The sequence below is a fragment of the Mus caroli genome, unplaced genomic scaffold, assembly GCF_978045245.1.
Source record: "Mus caroli unplaced genomic scaffold, Mus_caroli_1 scaffold_16, whole genome shotgun sequence".
Classification (NCBI taxonomy): Eukaryota; Metazoa; Chordata; class Mammalia; order Rodentia; family Muridae; genus Mus; species Mus caroli.
In genome coordinates, this window is record NW_028227271.1 from 71,780,476 (window position 1) to 71,796,025 (window position 15,550).

The following is a 15,550-nucleotide window of genomic DNA, read 5'->3' on the forward strand; positions in this document are numbered from 1 at the left end:
AACATACTACTTGACTCTCAAAGTGTCCAAGTGAAAAGAAAGCCAAGAGGAGGTACTGTGTACCCCAAGGTATAGATGTCACAGTAGTTTAGTTCTTGGGAATGTCAGGGTCTAGAAAAACTTGTCCATAGTGAGCAGTCTGGTTCTAATTAGAGTTCTTACAGATTTAGATAATTTCCTCAAACTTCTTGAACACTGTTGGTATTACAATGAAAACATATTTGCTTTTTTCTGAAGATCTCAGAGTCTTCAAGAGCATGGTAACCATTGGCCTGTGAGTTTTCTACAGAAAGTGTGTCTTTGGACTTTAACAGAATGAGCATCTATCTATCCAGCATTACTGTAGCCTATGAAGGAAGAATTCACTTGGGGCTCTGAAGTGCTGCAATCCTGTAAGCCAGACTGTTTCCTCCTTTGTGTTTCATTTAATTTAAAATGTTTTCCATTTACATGAATTCTAATATTGTCAATTGTATTTTTGTAAATACAAATGTTGTCAGTACTAGAAGGCTATGAAGGAAATAAATGTCTTCTCTGTCTCTGTCTCTGTCTCTGTCTCTCTCTCTCTGTGTGTGTGTGTGTGTGTGTGTGTGTGTGTGTGTGTGTGCATCTTCCTCTCTCTCTCTTCTCTCTCAGTTTCTCAACACAGGGGTTCCCTGTGCATATCTGGCTGTCCTAGCTGTTCCTGTAGACCAGACTGACCTCAAACTCAGTGATCCACCTGCCTCTGCCTCCCGAGTGCTAAGATTAAAGGTGCTATCACCACCCAGCTCCATCTTCTTTCTCAAACAGTTACTGTAGTTAGTTTTGGCTATATCTTTCTAGAGATGATGCATAGCCTTATTCCTTTCTGTCTCTCTTTCTTTGTCTCTGTCTCTCTCTCCTCCCTCATTGCATATTAACCTGTAGAGTACCTTTTCTAACTAGCATATAGGTGATCTTTTAAAAAAAGTCTTACTCCAAGAAATAAAGGATTCATCTGGACTTGAATTATTCTCTTTTGATCAACTGTTTGTCTCTTTAATAGGCACTATTTTCTTTGAGTTTCTTTTTCTTGAGTTATTGGCAGTAGAAACTCAAGAAGTGTGTTGCAATGATGTGTATCTTGAAAACAGGAGCAGTTTGATTGGCATGCTGGCAACACACCAAGAGTTATGGAATGCCTAAGAAATAACCATCTGGAAACCTCCATGTTTGTTGGGAAAACACTGCTGCTGAAGTTCCCAACCTCCCTGCAGTGCTCAGAGCAGGGCTAAGTGAGAGTCACGTGAAGCAGACGATGGCTTCCTTTCTCCCACTCTGCATGGCATGAGAGGACTAACTGTATTCCGATTGTTAACCTTCTGTCCTCACAGCTCAGGAAGCATGGGTAGGACCCCTACTGTTGCCCACAAGTATCTTCATGGACTACCACATCACTGGGTGGTTTTTCATAATCTGCCAACCCCAGAATCCAGTGGGGCTGTGGAGGAGCTACTGAGCATCAGTGTGGACATGGAGTGACACCCCTATTGTAGAGGAAGCCCCTGAGAGCATTAGAGAAGACATAGAGTTCACTGCAACCCCAGGGCCTGTGGTGTTTACAACTGACTCCCACTGGCTTCCTTCCTAGAAGTCTGTAGAGCCACCTTCCCTCCATGCCCATTCCTGACACTTGCCACACAGCTTAAGCTCCACCCTAGCATGAGGCCAACTCTGACACTTGTGAAAAGATCACTTGCTAGAATTCATCAATGGACATTGGGGCATTAGAGCTCTATCAGTATCCATGGTCCAGGTCAAGAAAACCAGGGCAGAAGTTGAGCCTCAAAATATGAAACATGTCATCAGGGCCTGACCTGTGATAGATGGTAGAAGTTAAAACTCTCTTACATGCGCTCTGACCCTGAGCTTCCTCCTGTACAATGCTTCTGCCTGCTTCTGGACACCATATTCTAAGAACTCAGATTCCTGAGAAATTGACCTCCCTTATTTGGTCCACTACCAGCAATGATCAACACATATTCCTAGATGCACTGAAATTCTAAACCAACAGTGAAGTTCCTACCATAGAAGTCTACAGCACTATGGCTGGATAATATATTGAGAACATCCTACATGAATGTCCAATGGTAAGACCAAAGAGGGAAGTTATAAACCTTGGGCATTTCTTGCTTTGTTATAGAGACTGTAGTGGGACAGGACTCTTAGCATGTGACTGTGGCATAAAGCATTCTGCTTCTTTCTACCAGCAAGCACTAGAACTGTGTTGTTTTTACTGAAGACTGTGGCTATAGTGATGATAAGCAAGGCTGATGTCACATGAGTTCTCATTTCTGTCTATTTTAGCTGTTAGGACTCCCCTGAGTCAGTGCCACATACTGATAAAAATACTTTCTACTGCCCTGATAACTCATATTTCATTGCTGCATATGGGAGATGTACAATGGTCTCCTTATGCAGATGTGCGTCATTAGTCAGATGAGTTATTCCTGCAGGTGCCTGGGGAAGCTGCGGCCAGCTGACATCTTTATGACGAGACTATTCAGTCTCTGTGTCTCCTGCAACTAAAAATAGCTAAGTGGAAAGAACTCTCAATAGGAGCACATCTTCTGCAGAAGGAAAAATGGTGCCTACTAAATCTCTTAAGATCCTGCACAATGTGGCTATTCCCTAAAAATATTTGTCTTTTTAACATTTACTTATGTGTGTGTGTATGAGTATGTGCATGTGTGTATATGCAAGTATGTGAGTGTGTGCTTGTGTGTGGCTATGAGAGAGAGAGACAGAGAGAGACAGAGAGAGACAGAGAGAGACAGAGAGAGATAGAGAGGCACACAGAGAGAGACAGAGACAGAGAATGAGCTCATACATATGTGGAAGGACCAAGGATAAAGAAGAATTTTTAAGAGTAAGTTTTCTCCTTTCACTATGTAGGATCTTGGGATGGAACTCTGGTCATTAGTCTTGGTGTCAGACCCCTTTCTCTACTAATCCTGGTTATTCACCCCTTCCCTTTTTTTCTTGGTTTTGGATAGTAAGGCTAGAATGGAGACTAATCACCCAGTTGGTTCATTTGGATTGCTTTCTGCACAACATTTGAGTGATTTTTCACTAATAAAGATAAAGCATATATAAATTTTTTCTAAACTTACCCAAATACTCACGCTAGGCAATCAGTTAAACCCATTAGCTATAGCCTAAGATCCACTTACCTGCTTATGCTGGAACATCAATGCTAGTAGCTTAAAGGTTACAGTAGTCAGTTTCCTAACAATTCAGAGTAATCACACTTTCTGAGATTTAGCCAATAACATCACCAGGCTAGATTCTGGACTTGCTTAAGACTTAGGTATTCTTCCAGAGCTAAAATAAATTGAGAGACCCTGGCAGCAAACCAGAGGTGCCACCTATAAGACCCTCGGGTCTGTATTGACCTCTCTAAAGACAGAAAACAAATTGTGTACTTCTGCCTTCCCAACCTGCATTTCCTGAAGGTCAGCATGCCATCTGGCTGAAATGCTAGTGCTGACCAAGACTATGCCCAGACAGATATACATGCCTGTCATATATACAGACTCATGCATATCTCCCAGGGATCTACTGGGATCCATTTTCTATGATCAATTTTCAACTTGAAATCCCCATAGCATCCCTCTACGAGGATAATCAGCCCTTACTTATGACTCACTTGGACATGAGACAGTAGCCTTACATCATTGAACTCTACAGTCCCCACATACACAGTGCAGATTAAAACCAATGTGTACTACTCTTTTAGTACAATTCCCAATATAAAATCCCTGAAACCTGCTATTCTTCATTCATCTGGCTGCAGTGACATGCTGACTGACTGATTCCTTTAGCTTATACCCAATGTGTAACCAGAATTACAGTATGACCAGAGAAGCAGATTCTAAATAGCACCAGAGCCTGTGCTGGGTGACCATTAGCATATGCCCTATATCTCCCTTCTGGAATTGGGAAAATGTTAACTTCCAAAGCCTGTCTCCAAGTTTCCCACTGAGAACTGTAGACTGTGGCAGCTTTGGAAGATACTGATAGGATATGTTTGACTCTAGAAGCATTTCGTGCAGGGTCTAAGATAGCATGACAAACTTTAGGGGATAAGCAGGGGCTTCCCTGCCATGGTATCCTCATCCAATGGTGGAACATGCTGGAAAGATAACAGCTGCCATATGTCAGAGTCCCCACAAGAGCTCTGTTAACAGAACTCACCTCCACACCTTTTTTCTTCTACGCTGCTGGATCTTGCCACAGACACTTCTGAAAAACAAAAATCCAATCACAATGCACAAAGGCTTTGGGAAGAAAATGTGCATCCATGCTTCATTTGCAAACACCAATGATTTAATTCAATATGAGTCTAAGGTTCAAAAGCTTGGTTAATTTTCATGGAGTGGGTTAGTTATGCATAGAGTTGGTGGTGTTCAGGGGTTTATATACATAGAACACGATACCCACAGGATCAGTGTGACAAGTGATTGTCCCCTATGATAACTGAATGTTGATTTTCCATTTAAAAAAGAAGCCTGTGGAAAAAGGAACAACCAACCTAGTTTTCAAGAAGTCTGCCACACTAGTGACTGACATCTGTGTTCCCTGGTATATTGAGAGTTACATGAAGAGAATGGTCCTTTTCTCTGTGCAGTCATATTTTCATAGTAATGAATTTAATGTGATTCTAAAACAAGCAATTAGTTTTCAAAGTTTGTAGTGAAATCCTCAGACTACATTAGAATCAATAAATTATATAAGACATAGTGTTAAATTCCACTCTAGTTACCTGTAAATCTATATTCCAGTCACCTTGAAACCACAACAGTTGACAGGATCATTTTTAATTCATCAAAGACAGCCTCAAAGAGCAGATAAAAGACTGACCCAATGGGTCATTTCCTCTGTGGATATTACAATGATTCTGCTCACACTGATAAACATCTCTGCCCTTACCTGGGATGAAATTAGAGTCAAATACACAAGGCCGGCTCTCTGTAGTATTTCCAGAACATTGACTGCCCACTGGAAACAGAAGGATGCACTGCCGAGCACGGACCTGGGTACCAGATGCATCACACACAGACCAGTCTGACCACTCTGACCAGCTTTCTGCAGAGACCAGAAGAGGGGAGAGGCAGGGCTACCTGATGATATTGACCAACAGGAAATCACTGTGAAGTGCTCTTTAGACTCTCACACTTTGTAGTTAATGGCTCTGTGCATAAATAAGATATGGTCATAGTATCTAACAACCTAGTAAATAAATCCACATGAGGAGGAGTAAAAATGCTAATAAATTTAAACCAGATATAATGTATATAAACTAAGTGTTCTAAATCTAAGTCCCATATCATTTCTATTCTGTGAGTGATTTTGTTTAAATAGTCAATAAACTAACTCTTGATACAAATGTAACTTCTGGGAGTCAGAAATCATCAATACAGCCACCATTACCTACAGAGCAAGCCCCCTATAAAGATGTTCACAGATTATTTCCTGGACATTTCCCACAGGACCCATGTTGACCAGTGTTTCATGCTAATGGGAAGAAACCAGGGGCGTTCTAAACAAAAGTTTAAAGTATCTTTATTTTGCAATAAAAACAACTCTGCAAAGTCACTATGCCAAAGCCAGGCTGGCCTTGAGGCCGAGTTCATTTTATTTCAGTCCTGGTGACATGAATAAAGTCAATTCCCATGTCCTGAGTCAAGGCCAAATGATAAGTACTGACAGAACATTTCTGCTCTAAGGTGGAGAGCTTGTTGGAATACTTTTCAATCCATCCAGATGGACAGAGTAGGAATAGGACTCACATATTAAATTAAGGAATGAACTCTCCATATTACTTACTCACCAATATATTTACCAATATAAGAAAGACATTTTCCTATACAACGTTTTTGGGGACAGACACCTAGAAATCCAAGCTGTGCACTGACTCACACAAATGGATTTACTTTTTCTTTCAAAGGCTTATATAAAAGACTGGCTTTCGGAATGATTAGAAGAATTTGGTTTGAAGTCCCTTTAAATGTACCTGCGTATTTCACTGTTAAAGTTAAATCTAGGAAAGTATTCTGTTTTCACCCCAAGTGGTTCTGTATGTCAGAGTGCCAGGTCTGATACATTCTATGTCAACCACAGGGCCGAGAGTTCCCCCAGCCATGGTCTTGAAGAGGCTTACTCCCTCATATTACTAATTTCCTGTTGTTTTGCTTTGATTCTCTAACAGGTGACTGGAAGTACTTGCTGGTTTTGTGTGTCAACGTGACACAAGCTGGAGTTACCACAGAGAAAGGAGCCTCCCTTGAGGAAATGCTGCCATGAGATTCAGCTGTAAGGCATTTTCTCAATTAGTAAACGAGGCAGGGAGGACTCATTGAGAGTGGTGCCATCCCTGGGCAGGTAGTCCTTGGTTCTATAAGAAAGCAAGCTGAGCAAGCCAGGGGAAGCAAGCCAGTAAGCGCCACCCCTCCATGGCCTCTGCATCAGCTTCTGCTTCCAAGTTCCTGCCCTCTGTGGGTTCCTGTCCTGACTTCCTTTGGTGATGAAGAGCAGTATGGAAGTGTAAGCTGAATAAATTCCTTCCTCCCCAACTTGCTTCTTGATCATGATGTTTTGTGCAGAAATAGAAACTCTGACTAAGACACTGGACTTCATCCATTATATTTTCCTCCATTGCATTACCTCTGAGTATTAACCCTGACGTGTCCTGAGGGAGGTGTCCTGAGGGAGGTGTCCTGAGGGAGGTGTCCTGAGGGAGGTGTCCTGAGGGAGGTGTCCTGAGGGAGGTGCCCTCCCCCAGTGCCCAGGGCTCCCCTGGGACATTTCTGGACTTATGCTAAGCATCTAACACATGCTTGGCAGGGATAGGCTGTATAATACGGACCCACAGGTGATTCTCCCACTGAGTCCAACATATCAGTGTGGGGATACGACAAATGTTGGCTTGCTTTCCATCTATTTTCTACAATCGTCTCTCTCACCAGCAAAGCCTGTTGCTACGTGAGAGTCACCAGTGTAAGCTAACAAGGTCAAACTTGAGGTGAGGTATATTTCCTAGGTAAGGTAGCTTAGATGCTCCCCCCAAATGTATATGCTTTCCCATTTGTAAACTGAAATAGTACAATGTGAAAACTATTTTTTTGCTGTAGAACCATGTGTTATTAAATCACATTAGGGAGAGGCAATGTGAGATCAACTTGCCACCCATTCTATTTCCTAAGTATTTATTGTGACTTGCCATCCTTCATTCCATCATTCAAAATTAAGAAAGGTGAGTTTGCATTAAAGCAATGTAGTTTCCAATGCTTTGTGTACCTGGGCAGGTCTGTGTGTTGCAGAGCGCCTCCTCTGTGTGCAGTCCCAGGCAGATGTCCCCTCCATATGCTGGGGCTGGATTCGAACAAGAACGGGTTCTCATGTAGTGGCCACCCCCACAGGTTGCTGAACATTTAGACCAGGATGACCAGCAAGACCACACACCATCCACTGGAAAAGGACACAAAACCATGGAGCTTCTTAAGTCCCCACCAGACCAATATGACACGCATAGAGATAGGACACACCATATAGAAGACAGTGGTATACACAGCAAAAGCCACTCATGGTGTGGGGGCATTTGATGCTTCCTACTTGGTGGTAGATACAGATTTGAAGAATCTTTCTAGTACCTTTTAGATCCTCTATTAGTCCTCCAGAAAATATCTCTCAACATATAATTTCTAAGCACCATCAAAGTAAGTGACTTGAAGCTTCTAGCCCTGGAACCATGAATCACATGTCATAATAATTAACTAGCTAGTTCTCACCTTGGTTGTTTTTATTATCTAGCTGGCTTGAAAAGTCCTAAAGGTAAGGATCAATAATTTAGGCAACAGACCTCCTTACAAGTCACATAATTCCTGCCATCCATGTTGGATTCTGCCCATGGCTTGAATTACCACTTAATATATCCTAAGTAAGACCAGTTTATGAGATGATTAGACAAACACCTTGAAGCTTAGATCTTTATTCTTTCAAAGAAGGAAAGCAATTAATTACAAAGAATTATTCTGGTTGAAATGAAAGTTATATATTAAATCATTCAATAAGAGTTAAAAAAAAGTTGTTGGAATTCTAGTTAAATACTCCACTGCTACAATAAGACAAAACAGAGTACAGTCAGCATTGAGGAAAGAGAGTAAGATAAAGCTGCATGATTGACCCCCAAGTGTCAGACACACTGTGATTGTTCAGAGGGATAAAGTGGTGCAGTTACAGCCTGTCAGCTCATGAAGAACATGTGGTGCCAATTCTTCATCTTTCTGAAGCCTGGGCCACACAGTTCTACACTGAGGAACAGTAGGGCTTTTTCTTCTCCAAAGAAGCACTGAGTATAAGTTCTGTACTTTCTATCTCCCGGTCTGAAGGTCCAAGGGCATAAAGATGCTACAGATAGGAAGCATAGTGTCCCCAACATACCACAGGTTTCTGTATTGTTCTCCAGAGAGCACACATCTGTCAGAGTCACTACTTTGAGTCACTGTGCCCTTGTTCATTTTCCCTGGGCCTATTGTTTACAGAAGAATGACAAACGGAACCTTGTGAATTAAACCTTATCAAAAGAACTTACGCTTACTGTGCTGAGGTTTATGGGTGACTCTGAAGTTACTTTCTTCTCATTTGAATACTCATAGCAACAAACAACCATCTGTTGTCTCTAGCTTTGTCAGTCAAGGTCTACAGTTTAGAGTCTTTATAGCTGCATCAAATTCCAGCAGAAAAATAACAGGATGAACAGAAACAGTCATGTGACAGTCAATGTTAGGACAAATTACTTGGGAGTGGGTTCCGAAGGTAAAGAATAATCATTTTACTATGTGCTTGACTTTATTATTTACTTCCTTACTTATTTACTTCTATTAGTAACACCGATAAAGTCACATCCTCCAGAATTGAAGGTAAGTACCCCTGTGCTCAGCTAGCTCCCCAGCCCAGCTATACCCTCATGGGCTTGCACACAAAGGCCAGAGTAGGAAATTAGGTGCCTTCTGCTTTCATGCTCTCTCTTTCTTATTGCTTTGACGTGGGATCTCTCACTCAGATTACCATTTTCACTAGGCTTACTGGCCAGGGAGCTCTTGGGATCTGCCTCTCCCTTTTCTCAGTGCTGAGGTTGCAGACACATGCAGATAAGCCCATTCACATGGATTTCGAGGGTTCAAACTTAAATCCCCATGCCACATAGCAACCATTCTTACCCAGTTGTCTGTCTGCAATATCTCAGAACATTAATAAATGGTAGTGCATTTTGTAATTGATCACTAGGAACCTAGTAGGGTTAAAATGCATGTTTATATGGAAGAAAATGCTCTAAATTAGGTAAAATTGCCCTAAATATGGTTTCCTTTGGCTGCAAAGCTCAGCCTACAGAATGCAGCACTTCCCTCCAGCTCTTAGCTGAGTTACACATTATAGCATTTTTAGGAATTTTATAGAATGTGGGAGAAAAAGGTTATCGTCACACATTATTCAACCTTGAATTTGCCTAGTTCCTGGTTGAAAGATATGGACAATTCCACAAAGGAATCTTGGCTTTTGAAAGAAAATGAGGACAGAGTTATTTTAAGATATTCAGGCCATGTACACATAATCTTGGCTCAACAGCAAATCAACAAAAATAAAATTAAAACTATCCACAGATGATGCTTGTCCTTGATATGGACAAGAAACATTTACCCTTGAGGACCATGACCACATCCAAGCATCTCTAGGAATCCACATAGGCTACTAATGCACATAAGAAATTAAGTTTAGAGTCTAGAAAAGAGGGAATGACATTCCTATGACATTCTCTTTGGCTTAAGTTCATAGTCCTGATTCAAATCTAGTGATAACACCCACGCTGCCTCCAAGCACCCAGGGGAGGAATCTTTCCACATGGGCTGTGGGAAAGAGCAACTCTGCGACCTTTCCCAGCATCTCAGCATCAGTTTGGCTGGGAAAGTTGTGTGGTCTGAAGAAGAACATCCTGAGGCTGGAGAAATTCAATCACACAAACCTTGGGGGACTAGCACAGCTGCAGGACCAAAGACATCATTGAAAACCTTGGCTACCGGTAAATGGGAGGAACTAGAAAAGATCATATTGACTAGTGTAACTCAGACCTAGAAAGACAAATGTTCTTTCTAGTTTGAAGTCTGTAGATCCAAATTGTCAGCTATGAGTATATTACCTGAAATAACTACAGAAACCAAGAAAGTGGAAGGGGGGCATTGTGGAGTGGTGATGACCAGGAGAAATAGAAGGGAATAGAAGACTACATGTTATCAGAAAGTGGTGGGAAAATGGGGATTTTAATTATGGAGAGGAGAGGGGGGTAAATCAGAAGGCAGGTAAAATAACAGTAAAATGTCTGAAAAACTCAGAGGAAATCATAACTATTAACTATATACTTACAAATAGCTATAATATGTATAATACATACATATACGTGTACATATTCACACACATACTTTATAGTATATACTATATATACTATTTACTGCATATAATGTAAATAAAAATTTCTCATCTGGGCTGACAATACTCTCCACAAGAGCTATAAATTATCTATAGACTATTGAACCCAATAATAGTTCTAAAAAGATCTCTTTTGAGTTCTTAGTCAGGGTTGTCCCAGAGACTCTCAAAATATGGGCTACTATTGTTATCCCTGGTTGCTTTCCAGAGATGTAAGGTGCCCTACTTCTGAAGATACCCATCTCCTTCAGACACAGGGTCCAGAGGTCCCGAGGTAGACCTAACCCCAAGCCCGGATTCCTGAGAACTAGTTTTCAGGTACCATGAAAATTTCCAAAGAAGAAAAGCAACCAATAGTCCTACTTATCTATGAACTATAATAATTAACATCATGATGCCATAACTCTATAGGTGCAGTAGTAGTAGTATACACATACTTGGCAACAACCAAAAGCTCTCTAATTGGACTTCAGGCTGATGCAATAAGAGGGAAAAAATACCTAGCATTGGAAGCTACCCAACTATTCAGGGTTAGTGAAGTCATGGATCTTGGAGAAGCAAAACATACAACTGTCCCTTTCTTAAACCAGCACAATTCCCAAATATATTCCAAATATTTATACTTATAGCCAAAGATAAGTGGCTATAGATTTTTTTGCTTTGCAATAGACAGAGAGTATCACAGAAAACCAAAAGGGATCAAAATAGAGATTTGTGGAGCTCCGTCATAATAGATAATATTTACAGCATAACTACTGCATTCAAGGCTGAGAGAATATTGTCAGCAGGTGGGGTTGAGGGCTATAAGAGCACAAAGATTAGGGAATTAATTGTGAGGCGGTACCTCTTAGTAACATAGGATTTAGTCAGAACCTATATTCATAAAATCTCACCAACCTGATGCCTAAATATGACCTGAACAAGGATGATATCACTGGCAGTGTGGAAGGAGAAAAGCTCACAAGTCCACTACTTTATACAAATAAGAAATGCTGCGAGCAGGAGAAATAGTTTTCCCCAAGGAAGAGTATACTAATTGACTATCAAACACCAAGTGACAAGCTCTGAAAACATATATAAACACAATATTATATAGATTGAACAGGTTGTATTTAAGTACTTAAGGACATATTCAATAAAGTTAAAGACATGATTTAAAAGAGAGCAAGGAGTACAGGGGGTATTGAAGGGAGAAAAGAGAACAGGTGGAATGGTATAATTAATCATGATCTCAAAAAATTTGTTATTCACAAAAGGAAAATCATGTGATACAAAGCTGGGAATCTTGATTTCAACTTTACTGACATGTTTATCAATCCATTACCATCCATCAACCTATTTGTTCACATATCTATCCATCCATCTATCAACCATCCATCCATTCACCTACCCATCCAAAGAATAACCCAGGCAACCATCTATCCATCTATCTAATCATTCATCTGCCTACCATCTCAGCCACAAAGGCTTATTCAATTCTTATAAGGCAGTTTATTACTCAAATGGTTCAGAAAGTTCTATTTATCTACAGGAATAGAAGCTAAGAATTCCATGCCCTTAAAACCAATGTACCCAATATTGGAATAAATCTCTCCTATACAGGAAGCTGTGACTCTATGGACTTGGCAGAGGCCATATCGGAAAGGCTAGATCTGTCTGTATCCTGGAAGCAATTAACACTTATTTTGGAGTCAACATGTATTTCTGCAAACAACTCCAAAGAACCATCATCGCTATTAGTGACAGGGTTAAGATCACAAGACCTGAGTATATGTCAACTTGACACAAGCTAAAGCCATCTGAGAGGAGGGAACCTCAATTTAAAAAGTATCTTCATAAGATCAGGTTGCCACAGGCAACTCTGTAGGGTATTTTCTAAATTACTGATTAATGGGTGAGAGCCTAGCCCATTGTGGGTGGTGCCATCCCTGGACTGGTGGTCCTGTGTTCTATTAGAAAGCATGCTGAGCAAGCCCAAGGAAACAATCTAGTAGGCACCACACCTCCATGTCCTCTATATCAACCCCTGCTTCTAGTTCACATCCTGCTTGATTTGCTGCCCTCACTGTTTTTGATGATATGGAAATGTGAGTGAAATAAACCCTTACTTCCCCATGTTACTTTTGGTTGTAGTGTTTCATCTCAGCAACAGCAACTATAACTAAGACAAAGTGGACCCTGGGAATACTGTGCTTTCTTGTAAAATCAAAATACACCATGTAATTCATTACATCGTGTATTTGTCTCTGTTTGCATCAAACAAGATGGGAAGGGAACCCTGCCAGTCACAGGCTAGCTGCCTGCATGCCTGAAGAAAGACTAAAGGGAGATTTTCAACCAGTGGTAATGATTTTGGTCTAGAATAGCGAGGATGAGTTAGGAATCCAGGGCTCCTTTTCCTTTCATCTTGTCTAGTTCCCAACAGGTGCTGCAATAACTGCACACACTTCTAAGAACATATCTCTCAAAAAGGGAGTGGTCTCCAGTGGCTTCAGTACTTAAAGGCTGCAAGCACACAGCTTTCCCAGTCTTTTCTGCATTGTGAACCACTTACCTGGACAGGGTAAAATGTTGCATTCCTGGAACTCCAGTGATGGGCCTAGGCATGGCATGCCCCCGTACTTGGGTTCTGGGTTGTTGCAAACACGCTTCCGGTTCCGAATGCCCCTGCTACAGTCTCTGCTGCACTGTGACCAGGAAGTCCAGGCTGACCATGCCCCATTGACTGTATGAGCAGAGTATCGCCCAGCTCTTAGAAAGTCTCCAGAAAGTCCTGCCAAGGAAACCCAAAGTGAGATTCTGTAGGAACTTTAATTCCTGTATAGGCTGTGTTTCATGTCTAGAATTACCCTAATAGTCAACTGAACCCTTTCATACTTCAATAGCCAAAACCCACTGCAGCTGATTGGCAGCTTCCCATAACTCAAGACTCCTTCCTGCAGTCACTTTCCAATTAGGATGCACATGGCACTCCATCTGAATGTGCTAACGCATTTGAAGATAGCAAGGCCACATTGATAATTCTTGAATTTTTTTTGTAGCTGCCTCTACAGTATGATCTCACTTCCCTTCCCTTGAGAGTTCTACTGTAAACTGTCCTCTTGCATCATGGGACTGGTGTTACAGAAAAGACTTTCATCTGGACAAGGGGACATACTTAGGCCTGTCTCTTCACAGTTACCCTTTTCAGTGTGTATCCATGCTGTGAAAGGGTCAGAGTTAATCCCCCTTGAATCCAAAGGCCATGGAGATAGCCTTTTGCTCCAGACAGTTTGCCCAGATCCCATTCCCAAATAAGCATGCTTGGTAACAAAACAGAGCAGCAGGGAGCAGGGGTGTGGGTGGGGTGGGGTGAGGGAAGGTGAGCATTACAAGAAGATGGAATTGACTTTTGAACACTCCTTGCATGTCAGGCCTGCTCTGAGCATTTTAACTTATTTAACCAGACCCAGTCACCTTTTGTTTGAGGAAGATGCAGCCCAGTATGACCCTAAGCCCATTCACTCATTGTCTCTAGGACCCTGGTGCTTCCATGAACACCTCCCCAGCAACCCAGCCCCCAATCCCAGAACCCAACCCCAATCCCCACATATAATCTTTAGCAACTTCCTTGTTTGCTTAGAAATGGTGAAGTACAGGCAGAAGGATTATCTGAGAGAAGGCATTAGGAGCAGCTTTCTGGAATGATCCCGAGCTTTGTGGGTTAGCAATAAACAAACAATGATGGATGGACAGTTAAGCCTCCTGTTGTGTGGTCAGAAGCACAGCAGTCCACTTTTCAGTTCTCAAGCTATCAGTAACATGACATAAGGATGGCCATTAGAAATCATGACCATCAAGTCAGACTGTTTGTGTTTCTTTGTGCCATGGGCAATGCTTACAGTTTTAATAAAATGTCGGGTATCTTTTTAAAAATGTGTTTTATAAAAATTCATAATTTTGCATAAAATTATTTTTAAAAATTATAGGTTTTTTCCTGAATATATACTATTAATCTTTAAAACATACTGGCTTTGGTTTTGGACAATGGAAGGAATTAAAAAAATATATGTGGCCGGGCGTGGTGGCGCACGCCTTTAATCCCAGCACTTGGGAGGCAGAGGCAGGCGGATTTCTGAGTTCGAGGCCAGCCTGGTCTACAAAGTGAGCTCCAGGACAGCCAGAGCTATAAAGAGAAACCCTGTCTCGAAAAACCAAAAAAAAAAAAAAAATATATATATATATATATATATATATGTGTGTTTGGGAAGGAAAATAAAGTCAGTTACAAAGATATGTCACAATTAATTTTCTTTTCTTTTTTTAAATTTTAATCAAATAGAAGCATCTTTTTAAATCAGATATTTTCTTCATTTACATTTCAAATGCTATCCTGAAAGTCTCCTATACCCTCCCCCACCCTGCTCCACAACCCACCCACTCCAGCTTCCTGGCCCTGGCATTACCGTGTACTGTGGCATATGATCTTTGCAAGACCTCCTCCCATTAATGGCCGATGTACTGGCTATTTTTGTGTCAACTTGACACAGCTGGAGTTATCACAGAGAAAGGAGCTTCAGTTGAGGAAATGCCTCCATGAGATCCAACTGTAAGGCATTTTCTCAATTAGTGATCAAGGGGGAAAGGCCCCTTGTGGGTGGGACCATTCCTGGGCTGGTAGTCTTGGGTTCTATAAGAGAGTAGGCTGAGCAAGCCAGGGGAGGCAAGCCAGTAAAGAACATCCCTCCATGGCTTCTGTATCAGCTCCTGCTCCCTGACCTGTCTGAGTTCCAGTCCTGACTTCCTTTGGTGATGAACAGCAGCATGGAAGTGTAAGCCTAATAAACCCTTTCCTCCCCAACTTGCTTCTTGGTCATGATGTTTGTGCAGGAATAGAAACCCTGACTAAGACAAATTGGTACCAGCAGAGTGGGGTATTCCTGTGACAACCTGACCATGTTTTGGGGAGGACTGTGGAAGGACGTTGGAACTTTGGGCCTGAAGATCCATTCGTTGTTAAGAGCTCTATCAGATGTTGTGTAGGAGCTTGGAAGATAATGCTGAGAAC

General features: G+C 41.5%; 1 protein-coding gene across 4 annotated transcripts in view; it reads right to left on the reverse strand.

Moving 5' to 3' along the window:
* Sema5a (semaphorin 5A) overlaps positions 1 to 15,550 on the reverse strand; it is a 460,555-nt gene that overhangs the window by 9,792 nt on the left and 435,213 nt on the right. For all 4 annotated transcript variants that reach the window (XM_021182965.3, XM_085832019.1, XM_029469705.2 and 1 more), the window contains 4 exons: positions 13,058 to 13,276; positions 7,321 to 7,491; positions 4,954 to 5,109; positions 4,219 to 4,266 (listed from right to left, as the gene is read on the reverse strand). In XM_021182965.3, coding sequence (XP_021038624.1) covers positions 4,219 to 4,266; positions 4,954 to 5,109; positions 7,321 to 7,491; positions 13,058 to 13,276 — 594 coding nt within the window. The remainder of the gene's footprint in view (positions 1 to 4,218; positions 4,267 to 4,953; positions 5,110 to 7,320; positions 7,492 to 13,057; positions 13,277 to 15,550) is intronic.